Source organism: Vipera ursinii, assembly GCF_947247035.1.
Source record: "Vipera ursinii genome assembly, chromosome: 8".
Taxonomy (NCBI): domain Eukaryota; kingdom Metazoa; phylum Chordata; class Lepidosauria; order Squamata; family Viperidae; genus Vipera; species Vipera ursinii.
This window is the reverse complement of record NC_139519.1, coordinates 1,324,335-1,347,077: the sequence shown is the minus strand read 5'-3', so window position 1 is coordinate 1,347,077 and position 22,743 is coordinate 1,324,335. Positions and strand designations below refer to the sequence as shown.

General features: G+C 50.5%; 1 protein-coding gene across 2 annotated transcripts in view; it reads right to left on the bottom strand.

The window, feature by feature from the left end:
• GGCX (gamma-glutamyl carboxylase) overlaps positions 1–22,306 on the bottom strand; it is a 33,670-nt gene extending 11,364 nt beyond the window's left edge. Inside the window, exons 1-9 of one of the 2 annotated variants that reach the window (XM_083368785.1) lie at positions 21,738–22,306; positions 21,259–21,447; positions 17,204–17,362; positions 15,943–16,108; positions 7,404–7,482; positions 6,726–6,832; positions 6,444–6,607; positions 5,526–5,803; positions 5,006–5,137 (exon numbers count right to left, since the gene is read on the bottom strand). In XM_083368785.1, the coding sequence (XP_083224911.1) occupies positions 5,006–5,137; positions 5,526–5,803; positions 6,444–6,607; positions 6,726–6,832; positions 7,404–7,482; positions 15,943–16,108; positions 17,204–17,362; positions 21,259–21,447; positions 21,738–22,005 (1,542 nt within the window). In that variant the 5' untranslated portion in view covers positions 22,006–22,306. The remainder of the gene's footprint in view (positions 1–5,005; positions 5,138–5,525; positions 5,804–6,443; positions 6,608–6,725; positions 6,833–7,403; positions 7,483–15,942; positions 16,109–17,203; positions 17,363–21,258; positions 21,448–21,737) is intronic. The other variant, XM_083368786.1, reaches the window with a different exon arrangement.
• Positions 22,307–22,743: the final 437 nt, after the last annotated feature.

Here is a 22,743-nt window from a genome sequence, read left to right as displayed (position 1 = left end):
TGATACCCAACTCCAAAACCACGAATGATCTCACCCAGCGGTTTCATGTAGATGTTGAACAGGAGAGGCGAGAGAACCGACCCCTGAGGAACTCCACAAACGAGAGACCTAGGGGCCGATCTCTGCCCCCCTGCCAACACCGACTGCGAACGTCCCAGGAGATAGGAGGAGAACCACCGAAGAACTGTGCCTCCCACTCCCAATCCCCTGAGACGCCGCAGCAGGATACCATGGTCGATGGTATCGAAAGCCGCCGAGAGGTCTAATAGGACTAGGACAGAGGAATATCCCCTGTCCCGAGCCCTCCAGAGATCATTCACCAGAGCGACCAATGCCATCTCCGTGCTGTACCCGGGCCTGAAACCCGATTGGTAGGGGTCCAGATAATCCGCTTCATCCAGGACCAGAGGGAGCTGATGCGCCACCACACTCTCAACAACCTTCGCAAGAAAGCGAAGGTTGGAGACTGGACGAAAGTTGTTCAACACAGCTGGGTCCAAGGCAGGCTTCTTGAGGAGGGGTCTCACCACCGCCTCCTTCAAGACGGTGGGGAAATTACCCTCACTCAAAGAAGCAGATATCACCGCCTGGAACCAGCCTCGTGTCCTCTCCCTAGCTGCATAAACCAGCCAGGAAGGGCACGGGTCCAATAAACATGTGGTGGAGCTCAGCCTCCCCATAATCCTGTCCACTTCATCAGGGGTCACAGAATCAAACTCCTCCCAGATAACATTGACAAGACCGCCCGTGTCCTGATCGTCAGACTCTGCCCAGCTGGAGTCCAAACCGGTCCGAATCCGAGCGATTTTGTCCGACAGATGCTGACCAAACTCCTCGGCACGACCCTGTAAGGGATCCCCCCTCACCTCCTGATTAAGAAGTGAGCGAGTCACCCTAAACAGGGCGGCCGGGCGATTATCTGCGGACGCGATGAGGGTGGAGAAGTAATTACACCTCGCCACCCTCATCGCAGCGAGATAAGACCTAATATAGGTTCTTAACCGCAATCGGTCGGATTCGGATCGGCTGGACCTCCAGCAGCTCTCTAGGCCCCGTTTCCGACGCTTCATCTCCCGGAGCTCCGCGGAGAACCATGGAGCTCGTTGGGATCTGCGCCGGGTCAGGGGCCGCAAGGGTACAACTCGGTCCAGTGCCTCAGTGGCTGCCCTTTCCCAGGCTTCCACTAAGGCATCCGCCGAGTTGTGAGCGACGGAAGCAGGTGGGGATCCCAGCACTGCCTGGAACCCATCAGGGTCCATTAAGCGCCTGGGGCGGTACCATCTAATTGGTTCCGTATCCCCACGGCGGGGGGTGGTAAAACGGAAGACCAGCCGCAGGAGGTGATGATCCGTCCATGACAGGGGCATGATAAATGGAGAGCCCCCACCAAGATCATCCAGCCATCGTCCAGATAAAAAAACTAGGTCCAGGGTGTGGCCTCCCTCATGAGTTGGTTCAGAAATTACCTGCGTCAGGTCCATGGCCGTCATGGAAGCCATGAACTCCCGAGCCAACTCAGATGACCCTCCCAGGGATGGTAGATTGAAGTCACCCAAAACTAAAAGTTTGGGGAACTCAATCACCAAACCGGAGAGGACATCGAGTAGCTCAGGCAGGGCTGCCGCTGTGTGACTAGGCGAAACGTACACCAGCAGCAAGCCCAACTGCGCCCCCGAACCAAACCTCAAAAAGAGAGACTCACACCCGACTATCTGAGGGACGGTGGTCTCCCGCGGGCATAAGGTCTCCCTAATAACTACCGCCACTCCCCCGCCCCTACCATGAGCCCGGGGCCGGTGTAACGCTCGGAAACCTGGTGGGCAAAGATCAACCAAAGGGACCCCACCCTCTGGGCCCAACCAGGTTTCAGTAATACAAGCCAGGTCCGCATGCTCACCCTCCACCAAATCCCGCACAAGGGGAGCCTTATTAACCACGGACCTGGCATTCAGGTACACCAGCCGGAGCTCAGGAGGCTGCGCATCCTCGCTCCCGGCACCTCGGGGAAGAAACAGAGGGTCGGAGCGCCTCACCGCTTGTAAACAGCGGGGACGGCCCTCCCGGTAACGATACGGCCCTCTGTCCATACGCCTGCTGCCATACCCCAGCGTCGTGGGAATCGGCAATCCCACGACCCGCTCCTGAGCCCCAGATGTAACCACACCCCGCTCCCCCCGAACGCAGTCAGACCCAGGCCTGGCCTGCACCGTGGTTGTATGGCCACCCCCCATAGTCAAACAACCATTACCCCCCGCCCCCCTCCCTAACCCCCTAAAAAATTTAACTAAAAAAGTAACCAGGGGCCTCCTATTAAATTTGGATCGAGAGCCCCTGACCTTACCCGGCCATCTCTCAGGGTCCCAATAATTGGGCCCCTCATCGAGACTGGGAATGGCGAAAAAGGCGGGACGCACCCAGGAGAGGGGGGCACCCCTGAGGGCGAGCAAGTCCGTGCTGGAGTATCTATACATAAGTCCAACAAGTCCAGATAAGGCAGTCCCATAATGGAAAAGTCCAGTAGGAGGTTCTAAAGGAAGGGAGTAAAACATTCAGGCCATCAACCAACCTACTGCCACCAGGTTGGATGCTCCCGGGGGCAGACCCCAACCCGTCCTCCCACGACCGGTCGAGAGTCTGAACCAGGGGGATGGTCAAGAATGTACACCCTGGGTGGGGCATAACCCATAGAGCTCCCACCTCTATGGGAGTGCCGATGTGAAAACAGGCCGCTCTCCCACTGCGGCCTGCACCCAGGTCCGTCCCAGTCCAAAGGGGAATAGAGAGGTAGATGGAGAGTTAGTAATTGGCAGTCCACCGGAGCTGCTACGGCCCTCGCAGACCAGATGGAAAAGCACCGACCACCGCCATATCACTGCCGATGGAACGGGCCAGCAAGCCCCGAAAACGCCGTCGTCGCCATCACCGTCGAAGGCCGGAACAAGGCAAACGAGGCAGCAGCACCACCGTCGTCGCCGCGGTCGTCCTCTCCACTGCCAAAGGCAGCCCGAGGACGCCGTCACCGTCGCCACCTCCGCCGCCGGCAGCGGCTCGAAAAACAATACCCGGGACATCTCTGCCACCAAGCTGACCAGCGGTCGTCCCCTCCACCGTCGAAACGGCCCGAAGACGCCGCAGCCGCCGAAAGCGGCCCGAGGCAGGTCCAACAGAGAGCTCCCCGCCGCCGCCGCCGCTAACATCGCCGCCAACACAGAAGGGCCAAAATAGAGGCGCCGATCAGCTGGAGCTCCGAGGCCACCGCCGACCAGCTGGAACTCCGAGGCCGCCGCCGACATCGCCGCCAACACGGAAGCGCCAAAATGGAGGCGCCGATCAGCTGGAAGTCCGAGGCTGCCGCCGATCAGCTGGAACCTCAGAGACGCCGAAAACCGCCGAGAGCCGGCCAGAAGCAACAGCGCTACTGCCCGAAGCAGCAGAGAACGCCGTCACCACCAGCCACAACCCGTCAAGAGCAGCCCAAGGCAGCCCGGAGACATCGAGGCAAAGCAGCCCGGAGACGCCGAGGCTGTAGAAACCGGCAGGCCGAAACCAAACACAGCGAACACAGCGGCAGCACAAACGAAGCAGATGGAAACAGCGGGCGAAGCAGCAGACGGAGCAGATGGAAGCAGCCACTCACAGACGGGAGAAAACGAACAGCAAGCTACCTCATTATTTGCCTCTAAAATTAATAGTCTAAATCCCCTACCCAGGGGCTCAAAAGGACCCCTGGGGGGCTCCCAAGGGACGCCCAGCAACCGGAGCTCGCGGAGCTCAGCCCAACACGTCCGCCATCTTCATTTTAATGTATTTAATAAGTAGTCCTCAACTTACAACCATTCATTTGGCAAGCGTTTGAAGTTACAACGGCATAGAAAAATGTGACTTAAATGTGATATTGTTATAGTCATCAAGGATCCAAATCCCAAGAAATATCAGAAATTTAACTTCCAAGTATCTTGCAAATGTCTTCATGCCCAGCTACTGTGGACATCACTAAATCATTTAATTGGCACAATTAAAGGGCCTTCCAATAATTTGGAAAGTTCTGTTCAGGGGATACTGAGTAGCTGCTGTGATAGCCACAGTGCGACTGACATGAGCTTGAATTTGAATCTGGATGGGCTTCTCAAAAAGATTTTCTTTGCCCATCACCTTCCAAACTTCATTGCTTTTAATTTGGGGGTAAATGAAAGAGATATTCAAAAGAGAAAAATCTTGGTTATAACCAGCTTAGCCGCCTGAATGATCTCTATTTTTGGAAAACCATAAAATCAGAAGCAACAACTAGAAAACATTTCCACAAGATTTCAGGAATCTGCCAACAGTTAGCTAAGATCAGCATTGCAAGCATCTAGAAGAGGCCTGCCTGAAAGGCCACACCAGGAATGCATTTGCCCAAGACAAAAGGATTTGAACAACTTCTCATAAAAGCATCATCAAAAACTAGCAAGGGAAAGAACTGTCTGGTCAACAAATGTCAAGAACAGATGAAGAGGAAATATAGAGAACTGGATGGCAGCAACAAAGACACCCTGAGGCGGTTGGGCGATGAGAAAAGGAGAGCAGAACCAGAACCAGCCACCCTTTAGGAAGAAACATGTGGGCAATGAGCTAACTGCCAAAGAACAAGGCCCCAGGTCTTGATATCATCACTGCAAAATTGCTAAGCCACAACCATCACACCCTCGGGGCAAAAAAACTGGGAAACGAACACATGGCCACAGGATTGGAAACCATCAGTGTGCATTTCATTGCCATTCCATTCCACTGGATGAAAACAGTAAGGACTGCTCCAATTAACACACAACTGCCCTCATCCCTCATGCTACTAAGTTTCTTCTTAAGATCATACAACATCTGGCACTGACCATCAAAAAGAAATTGCCAGAAGTTCAAGCTGGCTTCAGAAAGGGTTGTGACACTAGTGACCATATTGCAATCAATGCAGGATCATGGAAAAATCTCAAGATTATTAAAAGAACATTGAAAGGAAAGAGAGACTGACCCCAGGGTTCAGATAGCCAATCTCCCCAGTGTGACTGTCACGGTAAGTAATCTTCACGTGTTGGTGGGAGCGTGAATGGACCATCATGTCCCATGAGTAGCCGTAGAGCCCATTTGTCCAGTTGTTGTAGCCCTGCAGGGAGAATTATTAGGGGCAGAGTTGACTATTCTCAGAATAAGAAGCACTTCTCATCCCTTGGACCAGTCCCCAAGTTCCCCTATCTCTTCTCAGACTCCTTGGGGCTATTTGGGCTATAGGAACTGGAACTCAACCACGCAGCCTTGATTCAAGTGTAAGTAGTGGTTTCCCACCCACGTTCAAGCTCAGGACCCTCCCCTTCTGTTTTGTGGCTGGGATGCTGCTATGAGGAGGCAACAGAAGAGAGACTCTTTCAGGGGCTCCATCTTTTCTGTCCCTTGTCAGGACCTGAACTATGGAAAATGTCATCAGTCAAATACTATCCAGTCTAAACCTTTCAGTTAAAAAATATATTTTAAAAAATACTTAGGTTCTTTCTTACCTTGGTAATAAAGTGTGAGTAAGGTAGGAAGAACTGCTCCAAGATATACAGGATAGTAAAAATGGCACCCAGCTTCTGCCGCAGGCCCAATTTCCTAGCTGCTCCCCTTGGCCTTTGCCGCTCCATTTCCAGATAAACACACTCCAGACTCCGCTGTGGAGGCTTGGTAAGTGGCAGAAACTTTTGGAAGCAGGCAGGGAACCTGGCAATCAGTCGACGTGGCCAGTCTGGATAGCAGAAGAGTGGGCTGGTGGCCAACATGGTGTAAGAAAACATGCCTTTGGGATGAAAAGTTGGGAGTATGATGGAAGGACAGATGTAGGCTGATCACTCGCAAGACAGATCATCTGCCGGACACCCAGCCTCTTCAGATGTGCTCAGGAGATTCTTGTTGAAATCTGTTGGAACTGTTTCTGGTCATGCGGGCAACGCAGACTAAGATTTATTTAAAACTTTGTTAAATCCATTGCCCTCCTTTCCTCCAAGAGCTGAAGGTATCTTGGTGGACATCTCCCTACACTTTACCCCCAAAAGACCATCTCTGTCAGGCAGGCTGGGCCGAGAGTGACTGCCTCACAGATACCCACAATTGTAGGCTGAACTGAACCTGAGTCTTCTAAGTTTTATCGTTACAAAAAGTGGTATTGGTTTTCCTTCAAACATACACTAAATCTGTACCAACAAACGATACTATATAAGATAATCCACCTTTAACAAAAGCTTGTTAATCTTGTAGAAGGCACCGTTATTCATTTCAGATGAGCAGTTTTTACAGGCATTAACCACTTCTCACAAAAATAGATTGGAACTAAAGTCCAGTCTTAACCCTTTTTAACATAACACTTATCACTCAACATCCTACTTTTATAAGTTCTCCTGTGGCTTCTTAAAGGAACAGCTGGATACCGCAGAACTTACCAATACTGAAAAGTTGGGAGTTCATGCAATGGAAGTAGGAGACGAAGAAAAGGGCAGCAGGACGGGTAGCATCCAGGAACAGCAGAAAGCCAGCAGTAAGGTCCAACACAAGCCCTCCACCGTGCACCACCAATAAGCTGGTCAGTTCCTCTGAAAGCAACAACCTAAGGGACCAGGCAGATGGCTTCATCCAAAGCTGCAATGCCCAGGATGGAGGAAGAGGAGGGAGCTCAATCTCCCACCCACCCACCCGCCTGCCGCAGCCTGATTTCCAACACTCACCTGAACGGGCTGAAGAGCCAGTGCCTCCCCAGGGAGCCCATGGAGTAGCCCTCCACCCAGTCAGCATCCAGCTTCTTGATGCCCGCAATGAAATAAACGATGAAGATCTGTTCAGAAACAAAGAGGCAACAACATGAGACTCCAAGGCAAACTAGTCAGCAAAATGCACAAAGCAGCAGCAAGTGTCTCACAGGAAGCAGCAGACATGCTGCCATTTCCAAACAAGATTCCAAGTTACAACTTCCTGCCAAAATTTCCATGGTCAATTTCACCATTCAAACTAACCACAGGAGTTTGAAATATCACATTGAAAAGCATGGGGAACCAGAACACAGATGGGGCAAGAATGAGAAAAACGGTGAATTTCATTTCATGCTATACACATCTACACTTACCTAAAATTAAATAGTAGCTCCCAATATGTTATAATTTACCTATTCTGCCATCTTAAATATTACAACTGGATGGCAACTCTGACGGGGCCTCCCACAAGCCTAATGACCCAGAATCGCAGGAAGGTAGGCCTGCCTCCTTACCATCCTCCAGGCTTTCTCTGGCTCTAGTGGGACCCTCAATACATTAGAGCTGGTGGCTTCCCCATTTCCATATGGCCTCCTGAAACTCTGGCGCCAGCATGCAATGCAGACCAAGCAACACTAGCTGGGAGCTATTCATTACCTGTGTGCGAAGAATGGTATAGTTCCACAAAGGGACATGAGCATTTCTCTTCCGTGGATGCCAGAGACCATCAACAGACCTGAGGAGAGGAAGCTCATTAGCAACAGTAGGGACTGGAGGCAGTCTGGAAAACCAACCCAAGCTTCAGTGATCCCTGGAAAACCTCAAGAACATCTTGACTCTTGAACATTGCCTCAACAATGCTGATTCTGAACAGCCCAGAATAACTGTCAGGCACAAAGAATCAGGACCATTCATAAGGTCATTTATCTTCTGGGGTTGGCTATTCCTGCTAGCTTAGTGTCATTTACAAATCTGATAAGATCCCCTTCTGTTCCCTATTTAAATTGTTTATGAAGATATTGAACAGTGCTGGACCTAAGACTGAACCTTGTGGTTTTCCACAGCTTGTTTCCCTCCATGTATATGTAGTTCCATTAAGGACTGCATGTTGAGTGTGCTTTGTCAGCCAGCTACAGATCCATTTGCTGGTGATGCTGTCTACCCCACATTTTTCTAGCTTACCAAGAAGTAGGCTATGGTCTACTTTGTAAAATGCCTTGCTGAAAGGACTGTGTTGTAAACAGAATAGAAGGGACCTTGGAGGTCTTCTAGTCCAGCCCCCAGCTCGAGCAGGAGAACCTATACCATTTCAGACAAGTGACTGACTAGTCTCTTCTTACAAACCTCCAGTGATGGAGCGCCCATGATTTCTGAAGGCAAGTTGTTTCACTGGTCAATTATCCTCACTATTAGGAAGTTTCTCCTCAATTCCAGGTTGCTTCTCTCTTTGATCAGTTTCCAACCATTGTCTTGCCCTCTGGTACTTTGGAGAATAATTTGACCCCCTCTTCTTTGTGGCAGCCTCTCAAATACTGGAATACTGTTATCATGTCGCCCTGTTTCTTCTTTTCTTTAGACAAGCCAAACCCAAGTCCTGCAGCCGTTCTTCATATGTTTTAGTCTCCAGGCCTTTGATCATTTTAGTTGCTCTTCTCTGAACTTTTTCCAAGGTCTCAACATCTTTTTTGTAGTATGGTGACCAAAATTGGTTGTAGTATTCCAGATGTGGTCTTTCTAGGGTTTTATAAAGAGGTATTAATACTTCACGTGATGAATTCTATGCATCCAAGGATTATATACAACCAAGGATTTTATTAGCTTTTTTGGCGGCAGCTGCACACTGCTGGCTCATAGTCAAGTGATTGTCTACTAGGACTCCAAGGTCCCTGTAAAACACTGCAAACATTGGATGTTTTCGCTCTGACAATATAAGAGGCAGCCTTTTTCTTTAAACTGTTTTAATTTAATTTAATTTAATTTATTAATATTTCTATACCGCCCTTCTCCCGAAGGACTCAGGGCGGTGTACAGGGCAAGAATAAAACACAGAGTTACAAAAATTAAAAGGTAATTAAATACATGCCCATAAAAACCCCAATAAAATGATAGTAAAAACCCCACCAATCCCCCCTCAGGCCAGGCCGGCTTGTTCGAACAGGTATGTTTTCAGATCGCGGCGAAAGGAGCGAAGATCGGGCGCCGTCCGGAGCTCAACCGGTAACTGGTTCCATAGCTCCGGGGCGCCCACAGAGAAAGATCTCCCCCTGGGGGCCACCAATCGACATTCTCTGACCGGTGGCACCCTGAGGAGGCCCTCTCTGTGGGAACGCACAGGCCGGCAGCAGGTGTTCCCTAAGGTACTCCGGACCCCTGCCATGTAGGGCTTTAAACACCATTACTAGTACCTTGAATCTCACCCGGAAGACAATTGGCAACCAATGCAGCTCACGGAGCAGAGGTGTGACATGGGAGTATCGGGAGACTCCCAACACAACTCTCGCGGCTACATTCTGTACCAGTTGGAGCCTCCGGGTGGTCCTCAAGGGAAGCCCCATGTAGAGAGCGTTGCAGTAGTCTAGACGAGAGGTCACGAGCGCGTGAGTGACCGTGCATAAATCATCCCGGCTTAGATAGGGCCGCAACTGGCGCACCAGGCGAACCTGGGTGAAAGCCCCCCTAGTCACAGCCACCATGTGATCTTCCAAAGTGAGCCGTGAATCTAGGAGGACTCCCAAGTTGCGAGCCCTATCTACGGGGGGCAATAATTCACCCCCCATAGAAAGAGATGGAATATCCGAATAGACCCGGGATGAAGGTATGCAAAGCCACTCAGTCTTGTCGGGGTTGAGTTGAAGTCTGTTCCTCCCCATCCAGACCCGAACCGCCTCCAGGCAACGGGACATCACGTTGAGGGCATCACTGGGGTGGTTTGGGGTCAAAAGGAAAAGCTGGGTATCATCAGCGTACTGATGATACCCAACTCCAAAGCCACGAATGATCTCACCCAGCGGTTTCATGTAGATGTTGAACAGGAGAGGCGAGAGGACCGACCCCTGAGGAACTCCGCAAACGAAAGACCTCGCGGTCGACCTCTGCCCTCCTGTCAACACCGACTGCGAACGTCCCTGGAGATAGGAGGAGAACCACTGTAAGACCGTGCCTCCCACTCCCAATCCCCTGAGACGCCGCAGCAGGATACCATGGTCGATGGTATCGAAAGCCGCTGAGAGGTCTAATAGGGCTAGAACAGAGGAATGTCCCGTCCCGAGCCCTCCAGAGATCATTCACCAGCGCGACCAATGCCGTCTCCATGCTGTACCCGGGCCTGAAACCCGATTGGTACGGGTCTAGATAATCCGCTTCATCCAGGACCAAAGGGAGCTGATGCGCCACCACACTCTCAACAACCTTCGCAAGAAAGCGAAGGTTGGAGACCGGATGAAAGTTGTTCAATACAGCTGGGTCCAGGGCAGGCTTCTTGAGGAGAGGCCTCACCACCGCCTCTTTCAAGACGGCAGGGAAGCTACCCTCACTCAAAGAAGCGGATATAACTGCCTGGAACCAGCTGCGTGTCCTCTCCCGGGCTGCATAAACCAGCCAGGAAGGGCACGGGTCCAATAAACATGTGGTGGAGCTCAGCCTCCCCATAATCCTGTCCACTTCCTCCGGAGTCACAGAATCAAACTCCTCCCAGGTAATATCGACAAGACCGCCCGTGGCCTGATCGCCAGACTCTGCCTAGTCAGAGTCCAAACCGGTCCGAATCCGAGCGATTTTGTCCGACAGATGTTGGTTAAACTCCTCAGCACAACCCTGCAAGGGTTCCTCCCTCACCTCCTGATTAAGGAGGGAGCGAGTCACCCTAAACAAGGCGGCCGGGCGATTATCTGCGGACGCGATAAGGGTAGTGAAGTGATTAGACCTCGCCACCCTTATTGCAGCGAGATAAGACCTAATATGGGTTCTTAGTCGCAATCGGTCGGATCGGCTGGATCTCCAACCGCTCTCTAGGCCCTGTCTCCGACGCTTCATCTCCCGGAGCTCCGCGGAAAACCATGGAGCTCGACGGGATCTGCACCGGGTCAGGGGCCGCAAGGGTGCAACTCGGTCAAGAGCCTCAGTGGCTGCCCTTTCCCAGGCTTCCACTAAGGCATCTGCCGAACTGTGAGCAAAGGAGTCGGGTGGGGACCCCAGCGCTGCCTGAAACCTCTCGGGATCCATTAGGCGTCTGGGGTGGTACCATCTAATAGGTTCCACACACCCACGGCGGGGGGTAGCAAAACGGAAGACCAGCCGCAGGAGATGATGATCGGTCCATGACAGGGGCATAACAATTGGGGAGCCCCCACCAAGATCATCTAACCACCATCCAGATAAGAAAACTAGGTCAAGGGTGTGGCCTCCCTCATGAGTCGGTCCCGAAATTACTTGCGTCAGGTCCATGGCCGTCATGGAAGCCATGAACTCCCGAGCCAACTCAAATGACCCTCCCAGAGATGGCAGATTGAAGTCCCCCAAAACCATAAGTTTCGGGAACTCAACCACCAACCCAGAGAGGACATCGAGAAGCTCAGGCAGGGCTGCTGCTATGTGACTGGGCGAAAGGTACACCAGCAGCAAGCCCAACTGCGCACCAGGGCCGCATCTCAAAAAGAGAGACTCACACCCGACTATCTGAGGAACGGTGGCCTCCCGCGGACACAAGGTCTCATAACAACAGCCACTCCCCCACCCCTACCCTGAGCCCGAGGCCGGTGTAGCACCCGGAAACCTGGTGGGCAAAGATCAACCAGAGGAACCCCGCCCTCTGGGCCCAACCATGTCTCCGTGATGCAAGCCAGGTCCGCCTGCTCACACTCGACCAAGTCACGGAGAGGAGCTTTGTTAGCGACAGACCTGGCGTTCAAGTACACCAGCCGGAGCTCAGGAGGCTGCACATCCTCACTCCCGGGACCTCGGGGCGGAACAAGAGGATCGGAGTGCCTCACCGCTTGTAAGCAGCAGAGAGGCCTTCCCTGAGATCGATACGGCCCTCTGTTCCTACACCTGCTGCCATTCCCTAACGTCGTGGGAATGGGTAATCCCACGACTTGCCCTGGAGCCCCGGGGGCAACCGACCCCCGCTCCTCCCCCCCCGCGATCAATCCCGGACCTGGCCTGAACAACGGTTGTTGGACTACCCCCCATATCCGAACAACCAAAAGAAGTTCCCACCCCCCCTCCCTAACCTCCTAAAAAATTTAGCCAAAAAACTAACCAGGGGCCTCTTAATTGATTTATATCGGAGGCCCCTACCCGTGCCCAGCCATCTCTCAGGGTCCCAACAATCGGGCCCTTCATCAACAGGAGGTGTAAAAAGTAAGGCGGGTCGCTCCCAGGATGGGGGGCCCCCCTGAGGGCGAGTAAAACCGTGCTAGGATAAGTCAGACGAATGATGGTTATTAATTAAGTCTGACAAAAGGCAGCAAGGCAGACCAGATCGATACGGGAGGATCTCAAAATAAATCGAAGGCAAATGACCAGAGTGCCAGCCCAGCTCCACTGCCACTAGAGCTGGGAAACCCCGGAACAGATCGAATCCCGCCCTCTCACGGCGGTCAGGGCCGGGGAGCAGCCTGGTACATACAACTGGGGGGGGGGAAGCAATACCACCCAGAGCTCTCACCTCTGGGGGCAGCAGATGTAAAATCTCAACCACTCTCCCACAGTGGTTGTACCCTGGACCTTCCAAAATTATAGGGGAGGGGAGGAGAGAAGAGGGAATTAGAGCAAAAGGGTCAGCGAAATACATCAGGGCTGATAAGCCTGTAGAGATACAGAATGGTAGGAGAACTCCGGTTACAGTTCAATGTCATGTTGTAAAAGGACCAGATAATAGTCAGCCAGGAAGGGAAACCAAGACCATGGTAGTTCAACAAAACCACAAAACATGGTCTAGTCAGTTTCTGGCGGCGCAGAGGTTAAAATTGTGTCTCATTAATGTCCGAGGCATCAGCGTCCGCATTCCCCCACCAGGCCAGGTCGCCATACCAAAGAGGCCGCGGTACTCCACTCTCCTCGCCGCCAGCCATCTCAAACATCAGCCAGGCAATATCTCCACCACTTCAACACTTCTACGCTGACGCTGCTCCAAGCCGCGATTCATAGTTAGTCAACACGCGGCTCTCCCAAGCAGCTGAAAGGCGCTCCGGAACACCACCAAGCTCTAGAAAGTTGTCCCGGGCTCCGCAGGCTTCAGAACACCACCAGGATCCGCAGACTCCATCAGGGGCCGACAATCAGCTGGTCGGTGGAGCGCAGGCCTCCAAAATCCTCCGCCCGGCTCCAACGAGTTCTTGGTCAGGCTCTCAAAACTCTCAAACTCCCCCGGCATCCGTCACTGGTCGGCGCCGCGTAGAGCAGAGCTCCGAAAAATATCTAGGTCTTCCAGGCACTCCAGCAGCCTCCGCTAGAATTTGCCGAGTCCGCCGAGCCCCCGCGGTCCGACAAACAGCTGGTCGTGCAGCACGGGGAACTGCTCAGCTCCTCCGCGTCCTCTAGGGCCTCCAGCAACTCTTCCGGGCTCAGATGGAAAACCTCGGAGAGTCCGGGGCTCGCGGGGCTCGCGGGGGGTTTGCGGGGCCAAAAGATAACAATCCAGAAGCTCACCTCATCCCCCATCCCATGTCCATCACAGGGGAAAATCCTGTGAGGCTCCCAAAGGTCGCCACATTGCCGGAGCTCCGCACGGAGCTTAGCCGAGCACGTCCGCCATCTTGGGCATGCTCAGAAACATGAGCATTATTTGCTCTGAATAAAATGAAGCTGGTGGGAGGAGAATGCTAAACCGGTTATTTAAATAAGATAAGAGATGGCGCAATGGAAGTGAAGCTTGCATTTTAAGCTACTTGGAGAATGTCATTTATGACGTCCAAATTAAGGGAGGGAATTGTGTTTGATACAATGTGTTCAGGGGAGAATTCAGATTTTGGCATCCATCTATGAGTGGCGATGCTTTGTTCTCATTATTATAGACTTTTTAGAATAAACAATGCCTGAATGTTCTTTGAACTCTTTAGTCGGAACCATGACATCCCCTCACAGTTGCTATTTTTGAGCCAGGGTTAGGGTTAGGGTTAAGTTAATCTGTACTTAAAACTTTGATTTTTCCTGCCTAAATGTAAAACTTTGCTATTCTCCACATTAAAACTTATTTTGTTGGATAGGGCCCATTGTTCAAGTTTGTCAAAATCTTTTTGGATCTTGAGCTTGTCTTCTGGGGTGTTGGTTATTCCTGCCAGTTTGGTGTTATCTGCAAATTTGATGAGTTCCCCTTCTATTCCCTCATCTAAGTCATTGATGAAGATATTGAAGAGTACTGGGCCTAAGCAGAGCCTCGTGGTAACCCACTGCTTACTTCTCTCCATGTGGATGTAGTACCATTGAGGACTACTCACTGAGTATGGTTTGTCAGCCAGCTACAGATCCATCTGATGGTTGTGTTGTCTATCCCACCTTTTTCTAGCTTACTAAGCAACAGGTTGTGGTCTATTTTGTCAAATGCCTTACTGAAATACTGAATACTGAAAGTATACTATGTCCACAACGTTTCGCTGATCTACAAATTTACTCACTTTATCAAAGAATGAAATAAGACTGGTTTGGCATGACAAACCAGTGCTGGCTCCTGGTTATAACCTTGTTTGCTTCTAGTTGTTCATAGATCTGTTTTTTGATTCTGTTTTCCAGGATCTTCCCAGGTATTGATGTTAGACTGATTGGTCTGTAGTTTCCTGGGTCTGTTTTTTTTCTTTTCTTGAAGATGGGAACCACATCAGCCCTTTTCCAATCCTCAGGTACTTCCCTGATGCTCCAGGATTTTCGAAAGATATGGTGCAATGTTTCTGAGATAACATCTGCCAGCTCCTTCAAAACTCTGGTGGTGGTGTATCCCTCCCTCTATGTTGAGAGAGGGCTGTTCAATTTTGACACAGATGGTCTCTTTGACCCCTTTTTCAAACCAGTGGTCCTCTCTGTCCAGAATGTGGACTTTGCTATCTTCAAAATAGTGGTCTTTGTCTTTCAAATGCAGATGGACTGCTAAATCTTTTCCTGATGGGTTTGTTTTCCTATGTTGTGCTATGCATTTGTGAAGTGGTTGTTCTGTTCCTCCGATGTATGGATCTGCATGTCTCACTACATTGTACTGCATATATTACATTGCTCAGTTTGTGTCTGGGTGTTTTATCCTTGGGGTGGATAAGTTTCCGCCTTAGTGTACCCTTGGGGTTAAAGTGTGCATATATGTAGAGTTGGTTGAAAATCCTCCTGAGCTTTTCAGATATTCCTGAAATGTATGGAATAACAACATCACTTCATTTGTTGTTCTCTTCTTTGTCTATTATGGAGGAGCTCCTGCTGGGTCTTTTCCTGGATTTGATGAAGTCCCAGTTGGGATAGCCATTAAGTTCTGAAGACTTCTTTGATGTATTTTAGTTCTTTTTCTTTTCCTTCTTTGCTGCTAGGCAAACCTTCAGCCCAGTATTTACATTTTGTGCTCCAGTGGGTGGCGAGAATCAAAATGTAAATACTGATCTGTGTACAGAGGTTTTTTGTAAACTTCATTGTTAAGGCTTCTTCTTCTTTAATGTGTACTGCAACAGTTAAGGAAAGCCAGACTATTTTCCTTAACATTTTCCTATGTGAATTTAATGTATTTGTTCACTTCCTGTGTTTTAATCTTGATTCAAGTATCGTCCACATACCTGTACCAGTGAAAGGTGAAGGACTTTAGGGCTTTGGCTTCTACCTCATCCATGTAGAGATTGGCCACAGTGGGGGGACACAGGTGAACCCATGGCCCAAGCATTTTTTTGTTTGTAGAAACCTTCATTGTATTTAAAATAGACAGTGATAAAGTAGAGGTCCAGCATGGCACCTCCATGGTCTGGGCTGAGGTTTGTTCTGTCACCTAAAGTGCTGTTTTGTAGCAGTCATTTCTTCACTACCGTGACAGCTTCTGTGGCTGGAATGCAGGTCTTCTGCTGCATGTAACTCCCCACTGGGGTCTGGCTGATTCCAAGCTGGGGGAAATTTCAAATTTAAATTATGCAACTGGAAAGACAGGAAACATGTTTGCTTATCAAAGCCTTGATCTGAAGGGGGAAAAAGGCAAGATGTGCCTTGCCAAAGCCCACCCAGAGCAATGAAGCCTTACCAATAGCGATTTGCATTCATGAACAGTAGCTGGAACCCCAGGAGGCCGTACAAGTAGGAGTGGTTGTTCCAAGTGGTTTTGTCCAGGAAGAAGATATACCAGTAGGGCAGCAGGAAGAGGAGGCAACTGAGTCGGTAAAAGCAGCCCAGCATGATGCCCACAGCACCTAAGGAAAGAGGCGAGGGAGGTGAGAGTGGTTGTCCCAAGGCCTTCAGGTGCTCAGGATCAACCAGACAAGTACCAGCACTTTCTTGTGAATACTTTTTTCTGCTTTATCTTTAACACAAACTGGAAACTCTTGGCTTTGTTTCCAGTAGGGCAAGATTATTTATGCAGCATTCAACTAATAGAGGAAAAACAAGCTTCATCTCCCCACCTCTTTATAGCTTTTGTACAAGAGTTTGGTATACAATAAAAAAACAATAAGTTAATTTACTGCCGCACTTGCATCCCAAGCAGAGGCAATGTCTAATCCAGCCTATAAGCGCTCCGCTCAAACCACTCTTTGAGTTAATCAAGGATTTTATTTATGCTAGGCTGTTACTCTCTTATGGCTGGCAGCAGATAAGATTTTATTTACTGCAGTTGTCTTCTCCCTCTGGCAAGCTGGAATTTCTGCTGCTCTTCTGGCCTTGGCTGTCCTTCAATGGGGCCATTCCAAAACAAGCTGTCTTTCTATGGGGCTACTCATGGAACCAGCAAATGTTCAACCGCCAGAGCTGTCTAAATTTTCTAGGGTTCTCTAATTACCTTCTTTTTCCCTTATACAGGGGTTTCCAACTGGGGGTACAAGACAATATTCCAGGGGGTGCAAAAACTTGGATTTTCAAAATTATAGTGTATATGCATAATTTGTTGCCGTTATTTCAAACTTTTGTAAGGGGTGCGAGAATATATCAAAAGCGTTCTAGGGGTGAGGGGTATAGAAAAGGTTGGGAACCGCTGCCCTTATAAAACTCCAGCTCCCTCCATCCCAAGCAATCTGCCTGTTTCACCTCTTCCCCAACCCCACCTTGTGAGAAACTCTGGGGGTTCAACATCTCTTCTTTGCTGCACTGCGTGCCATTTTCTCAGGCCTGGCTTTTCAGGCTCTGGGGGATCACACAGCGGGATGGCTGAGAGGGCTGGGTTGCAGCATTCCTCTCTGACCCTGGGCAGCAACATATATTGCAACAAGGCCCAGGAGGGAAAACAACACAAGTCAGGAAGCCAGAGAAAGTGGGCTCAGCTAGCACAACCCCAGTGGGCTATGGGTCCTCACCCAACAGCATCACTGTGTAGACAAGGTACATCCAGTCCAGGGGAAGTGGCTCCAGGAAGTTGAAGAGGGGGAAGCGACAAACTTGCAGCCCATCCAGGTATTTGTGATCCAGATAGCTCAAACCTCGCTCTTGGGGAATGTCCAAGGCCATCAGCAGACCTGAAACAGGAGCAGAAAAATGGGAGTCAGCAAGAGTAGCAGTCCAGGCTCTCTGTATCTTCCACACTGAGCCAGGAATTCACTAAACAGGGACTGGAATGATACTATCCCAAGCTGTAATCCTTGAGTGGCTGGAAGAGTTCTGGAGAAGAGCTACTAAGTGCATGATCACTGTTAATCAACTGGAATCATGTAATATAAGAAATGGAAGTGACCATAGAAATTCTCTAATCCAACCCCTGCCCAGTGCAACCATGCACAGAGGCTTGAGAGTGCACACACTGTCCATGTGATTTTCACCAATGCTGAAGGACTTATGGTATATATATCAATCTTTCCTATCATAAGGTCAGCTGGCAACCAATTTACTTACCACCCAGCTCTCATTTTGTTCATTTCCCAGAAGTCAAATAATACCACCCATCTGGTTTTTCATATTTTCTTATTCAAAATCACCAGGCCACTTTATGATCATAGCAGGAGCTATGATCTAGAACCCCCCATGTCACAGATCTGCTTTAACAGGGAGAGCCATGTCCCTACTCATTGCGAATCTAGAGCCCAGTATCAAGCTAAATTGATCATTTGCAAGCAGCAAGGCTGAGATTTAGTCTCAGGTTTCAGCCTCCAAACACCAGGGTAAGACCGCAGATGTGTAACTCAAAACCATCCCAAAGCAGGACTTAAATTTTTGGGTAGTCCACACTGGAGCAACCACAGCCAGGACTGCATAATTTGGCTGAAGCCACCTGTTCAGAAAGGAGCAGAAGCATTGCAGAACATCTACAACCTTCCCAAGCAGGCCAGAAGGACAGCATGGTGGAGGATACTGGATGCTGGTAGGAGGTATAATAGGACTGTGGAAGATATGCTCTAGGTGCTGATAATGGTCATCCACCAAGAATGGCCAATGCTATTTCTATGCCAGGCCCAGACAGAAATCTATTGGAAAGAATCCAGAAAATCCATTTCCTGTAGAGCTATCTCTCCAGAAATTTCTTCAAAAAGGGAGGATGTAAGGAAGTTAGCCATACATGGTAAAACTGGATGGAGAGGACCTCTTCTGCAGGGTGTGCACAGTTGCCTCCTTCAAGCCAGATGGTTACATTCTCCCCCCCCCCCCCCACTGGAATTAACCACCTCCCAAATCCAGCTGCATCCGCTATTCCAAGGATCTAGCACATAGGGATGGTGCCCTTTCCAAAAATGGCTGGATCCTCACAACATTATGAAATCAAAACCAAACTCCTGGTAGGCTGAGTGAATATTATGTTCCCTTCCATAGAAAATAGCACAAAACTTTTCATCTGTCACTAAGGATTTCAACTTTTTAGATCCAAACAATGTTTCCTCTGATTTCTGACATGACTTTTTTGGAAAGAAATTTTGGGCAGTTTTCCCCAAATCAAGTATAAATTTGAGTGCTACAAGTACAAGTGATTATCTTGACCCGTACCAACCTGGAAGCGGTCCGGGTCTGGATGGGGAGGAACAGGCTTCAACTCAACCCGAACAAGACTGAATGGCTGTACATACCGGCATCTCAGGAAATTCAGATTATTCCATCTCTTACTATTGGGGGTGAGTTACTACCCCCCGTAGATAAGGCTCGCGATTTGGGTGTCCTCTTAGATTCACAGCTCTCCTTAGAAGATCATATAGGAGCTGTGACTAGAGGGGCCTTCGACCAGGTTCGTCTGGTGCGCCAGTTGCGACCCTATCTGGACCTGGATGCCTTGCGTACAGTCACTCATGCACTTGTGACCTCTCGTTTAGACTACCGCAATGCTCTCTACATGGGGCTGCCCTTGAGGACCACTCAGAAGCTTCAGCTGGTACAGAATGCAGCTGCGCAAGTTCTTTTGGGGGTCTCCCGATATTCCCATGTTACACCTCTGCTCCGTGAGCTGCATTGGCTTCCAGTTGCCTTCCGAGTGAAATTCAAGGTGCTGGTGATGACATACAAAGCCCTACATGGCATGGGTCCGGATTACCTACGGGAGCACCTACAGAGAGGGCCTCCTCAGGGTACCACTGGTCAGAGAATGTCGGCTGGTGACCCCCAGGGGGACAGCATTCTCGGTGGGCGCACCAATCCTTTGGAACCGCTTACCGGCTGAACTACGGATGGCCCCCGACCTTCGCTCCTTCCGGCGTGATCTATTCGAACAAGCCGGCCTGGCCTGATGGGTTTGGGGTTTTAACATTATTTTAACTAACTTACCACATTGGGCACAATCATTTAATGTTAAATCTTGTATCCTGTATTCTTATTTTTATTGCCCTGTACACCGCCCTGAGTCCTTCGGGAGAAGGGCGGTATATAAATCAAATAAATAAATAAATAAATAAATAAATAAATAAATAAATAAATAAATAAATAAATTTCCCATTGTCCTGTGCGCTCCCACAGGGAGGGCCTCCTCAGAGTCCTGCCGGTCAGGGAATGCCGGCGGGCGATCCTCAAGGGGAGGGCGTTCTCTGTGGGCGCGCCTGCCCTCTGGAACCAGCTTCCTGTTGAGCTCCGGATGGCTCCCAACCTTTGCTCTTTTCGCCGCGACCTGAAGACTTGGTTATTTGAACTTGCCGGCCTGGACTGAGGGACTGCGGTTTTAGATTTTAAATTTTAAATTTTAGAACGTGTTTTATTGTTTAGGGCTACTTGGTTTAATTTATTTTAATTTTTGTATATTATGTGTTGTATATGGTGTTTTAATGCCCTGTACACCGCCCCGAGTCCTTTGGGAGAAGGGCGGTATATAAATCCAAACAATAAATAATAAATAATAATAAAATCAATTGCCGGTGGAACTCCGGATCGCCCCCGACCTTCGTTCGTTTTGCCGGGACCTGAAAACCTGGCTTTTTGAGTTAGCTGGCCTGGACTGAGTGGGTTTTAAGGCTTTTAAATTCTAATTTTAAATTTTGGGGCTATTGATTTAATTTTATTTTAATTTTTATATTGTATTGTTTTAATTTTGCCCTATAAACCGCTCTGAGTCCTTCGGGAAAAGGGTGGTATATAAATTGAATTAATAAATAATAAATAAATAAATAAATTGCCAATCCATATAATGTGTACTTCTTAAAAACCAGAAAGTGTAATAGTCATTTTTTTACTCCTGGCAACTGCTTTTTACAGTTTTCTTCTTCCTAAGGCCAGGAGGAATGACTGGCTCTGTGCATAAGGTGCAAGCAGAAGTCACAGTCTCCTAGGTTTTAGTCCAGCCCCTTCACCAAACTGGTTCTACACAGACATGCTTACAAATTGAAATATAAACTCAGTGGCCCCTGATAATTGATAAATGCAACCAATATTTTAAAATCATTTAACATTATTTGTTTTTGAGGGGGAATTTGATGTTAAAATGAACAAAAAGTTTTTAAAAGGAAAAAGAATTGTACAAAAATCATTTAGATAATTCCCTTTCAAGTGCACAGTTCTGTTGTGTGCATGTGCACATCTCAGGGTCCAAACAATATTCAAGCTCACTCTTCATCCAAAGCCTTGGCTAAACTTCCCAAGTTTATCCCACGTGAAAACTTGGTAAACAACTCCTTGAACCTTCTTCTAGAGAATTTATCTAACATTTTAATAAATCATAGGTAACAACTGTTGTATTGTAAGCACGCATTGCAAATAAACATTGTAACCAGAGTGGGATTAAAGAGCAGCTAAAAGTCATCTCATGCTTAGGGCTGAAGCTGGAGGTGAAGTCAGGGGTGCCAGGACAGGAGCCGAGGGTGGCTGACCTCCCTGGAACCCGCTGGCCCAGAGCCACTCCCAAAGGCCACTGGCCCCACAGCCACCCAGGCCTGCTGCTGCCTGACCAGGGCGGCCCTTCTGCCGCTGGATTCTCTAGGCCAGGCCCGGTTCTGGACAGAGCCGAACTCACCGAAGAGGAAGCGGAAGACCCCCAGCGCCGCGGGATCAGCCGGCCTGTTGAGCAAGCAGACCATCCGGGGCCAGCTGGCCAGGTCGGCGCACTCAAGGCCCAGGAGGCGCCTGGCCCACCCGGGGGGAGCCGGGACAGGGGCCTGGGCTCCTTTGGCCTCCCTCGGCCTCCGCGCCGGCGTCTCGGCTTCTGCAGAACCAGAGGGAAAAGAGGGCAAATGGGTCCTGGGGAAGGGGAAGACCCGTCCTGGGCCCCGGGCCTCTACGGCGGCGGTGCCCAACCTCTCCGCCTGTGCGGACCGGAGGGCGGGGAGGGGATGGTCCCCTGCCAGCCAGCGGGGGGTTGGGGGCCTCCGCGCTATCTTCAACCGCATCCCGGGGCGCGGAGGGTTTCCCGGGCAATGGAGAGCAGCTCCGTTCGGGAGCCCAAACCAAAGCGGACCCAGAGGAGCCCGGGCAGCGCGTGGAGCCCGGACTAACCAGCCGCAGTTGCCTGGTCCGCGCGATGCGGCTGCTCAAGCAAACTACGCGAAGCATCGCCGGCCGCCCCGGGGAATGTGGTGACTTGCGCGGCCCCCAAATGGTGATGCCGCGGCGACACAAAAGGGGGGGGCCGCGAACAGCCCCTCGCCGCGCCCCCGCCCAGCAGCCCTCCCGGCGCCCCCGGGCCGCCCGCGTGTTGGCGGCCCGGGCGTCCCCCGGGTCCCCCTCGACCTCCGGCGAGCGCAGCAGCGCGGCTCGTCTTCATCCCGGCGGCGGCGCGTCCTCGGTTCCCAGCGAAGCTCGGAGAGGAGCGACTCTGGCGAGGCCGCCGCCCAGCGGGCACTTCCGGCCGGAGGCGCAGCCAACGGACCCTGGACTTCCGCGCCCGGGAGGCCCCGACCGAGAAGGCGCTCCAGATTGAGCTCCGGGCGGAGGCCCCGCTCCGAGCCCGGCCAGGCGGTGAACGCGGCGCTCTCCGGGCCCTTGAAGGGCAGAGAGTGGCCCAGGGAGAGTCTGCCCGAGCAACCAGATCTCTGTAACTTTTTAACTGCAAAATAAAGGACTTTCTCGGGATGAATAGCAAAGGATTATTCGTGTCAACTTTGAATGAGCGTGGCTGGGGCCATTTTCCTTTCTCATTTTTAATTGACACACTCAGCACGGAGGGAGTGGGGTTGCAGGTGTTTCACTAGTCCAGAGGTAGGCAACTTTGGCTCTTTTATAACTGGTGGACTTCAACTCCCAGAATTCCTGAGCACAGCTGGCTCAGGAATTCTGGGAGTTGAAGTTCGAGTCATAAAAGAGCCAAGGTTGCCTACCCCTTAGCTCAGACATGTCAAACACAAGGCCGGGGGACCGGATCCGGCCCGCAAAGTAGTTTCATGTGGCCCACAAAGCCATCCTGGAAACAGTGAGGGAATGTCCCCTGTTGTGTACATAGTATTTGACAGCTTGGCACCTGGCAACAGCAGATGGCATCAGCATACGCTCTGATAGGCCGGCC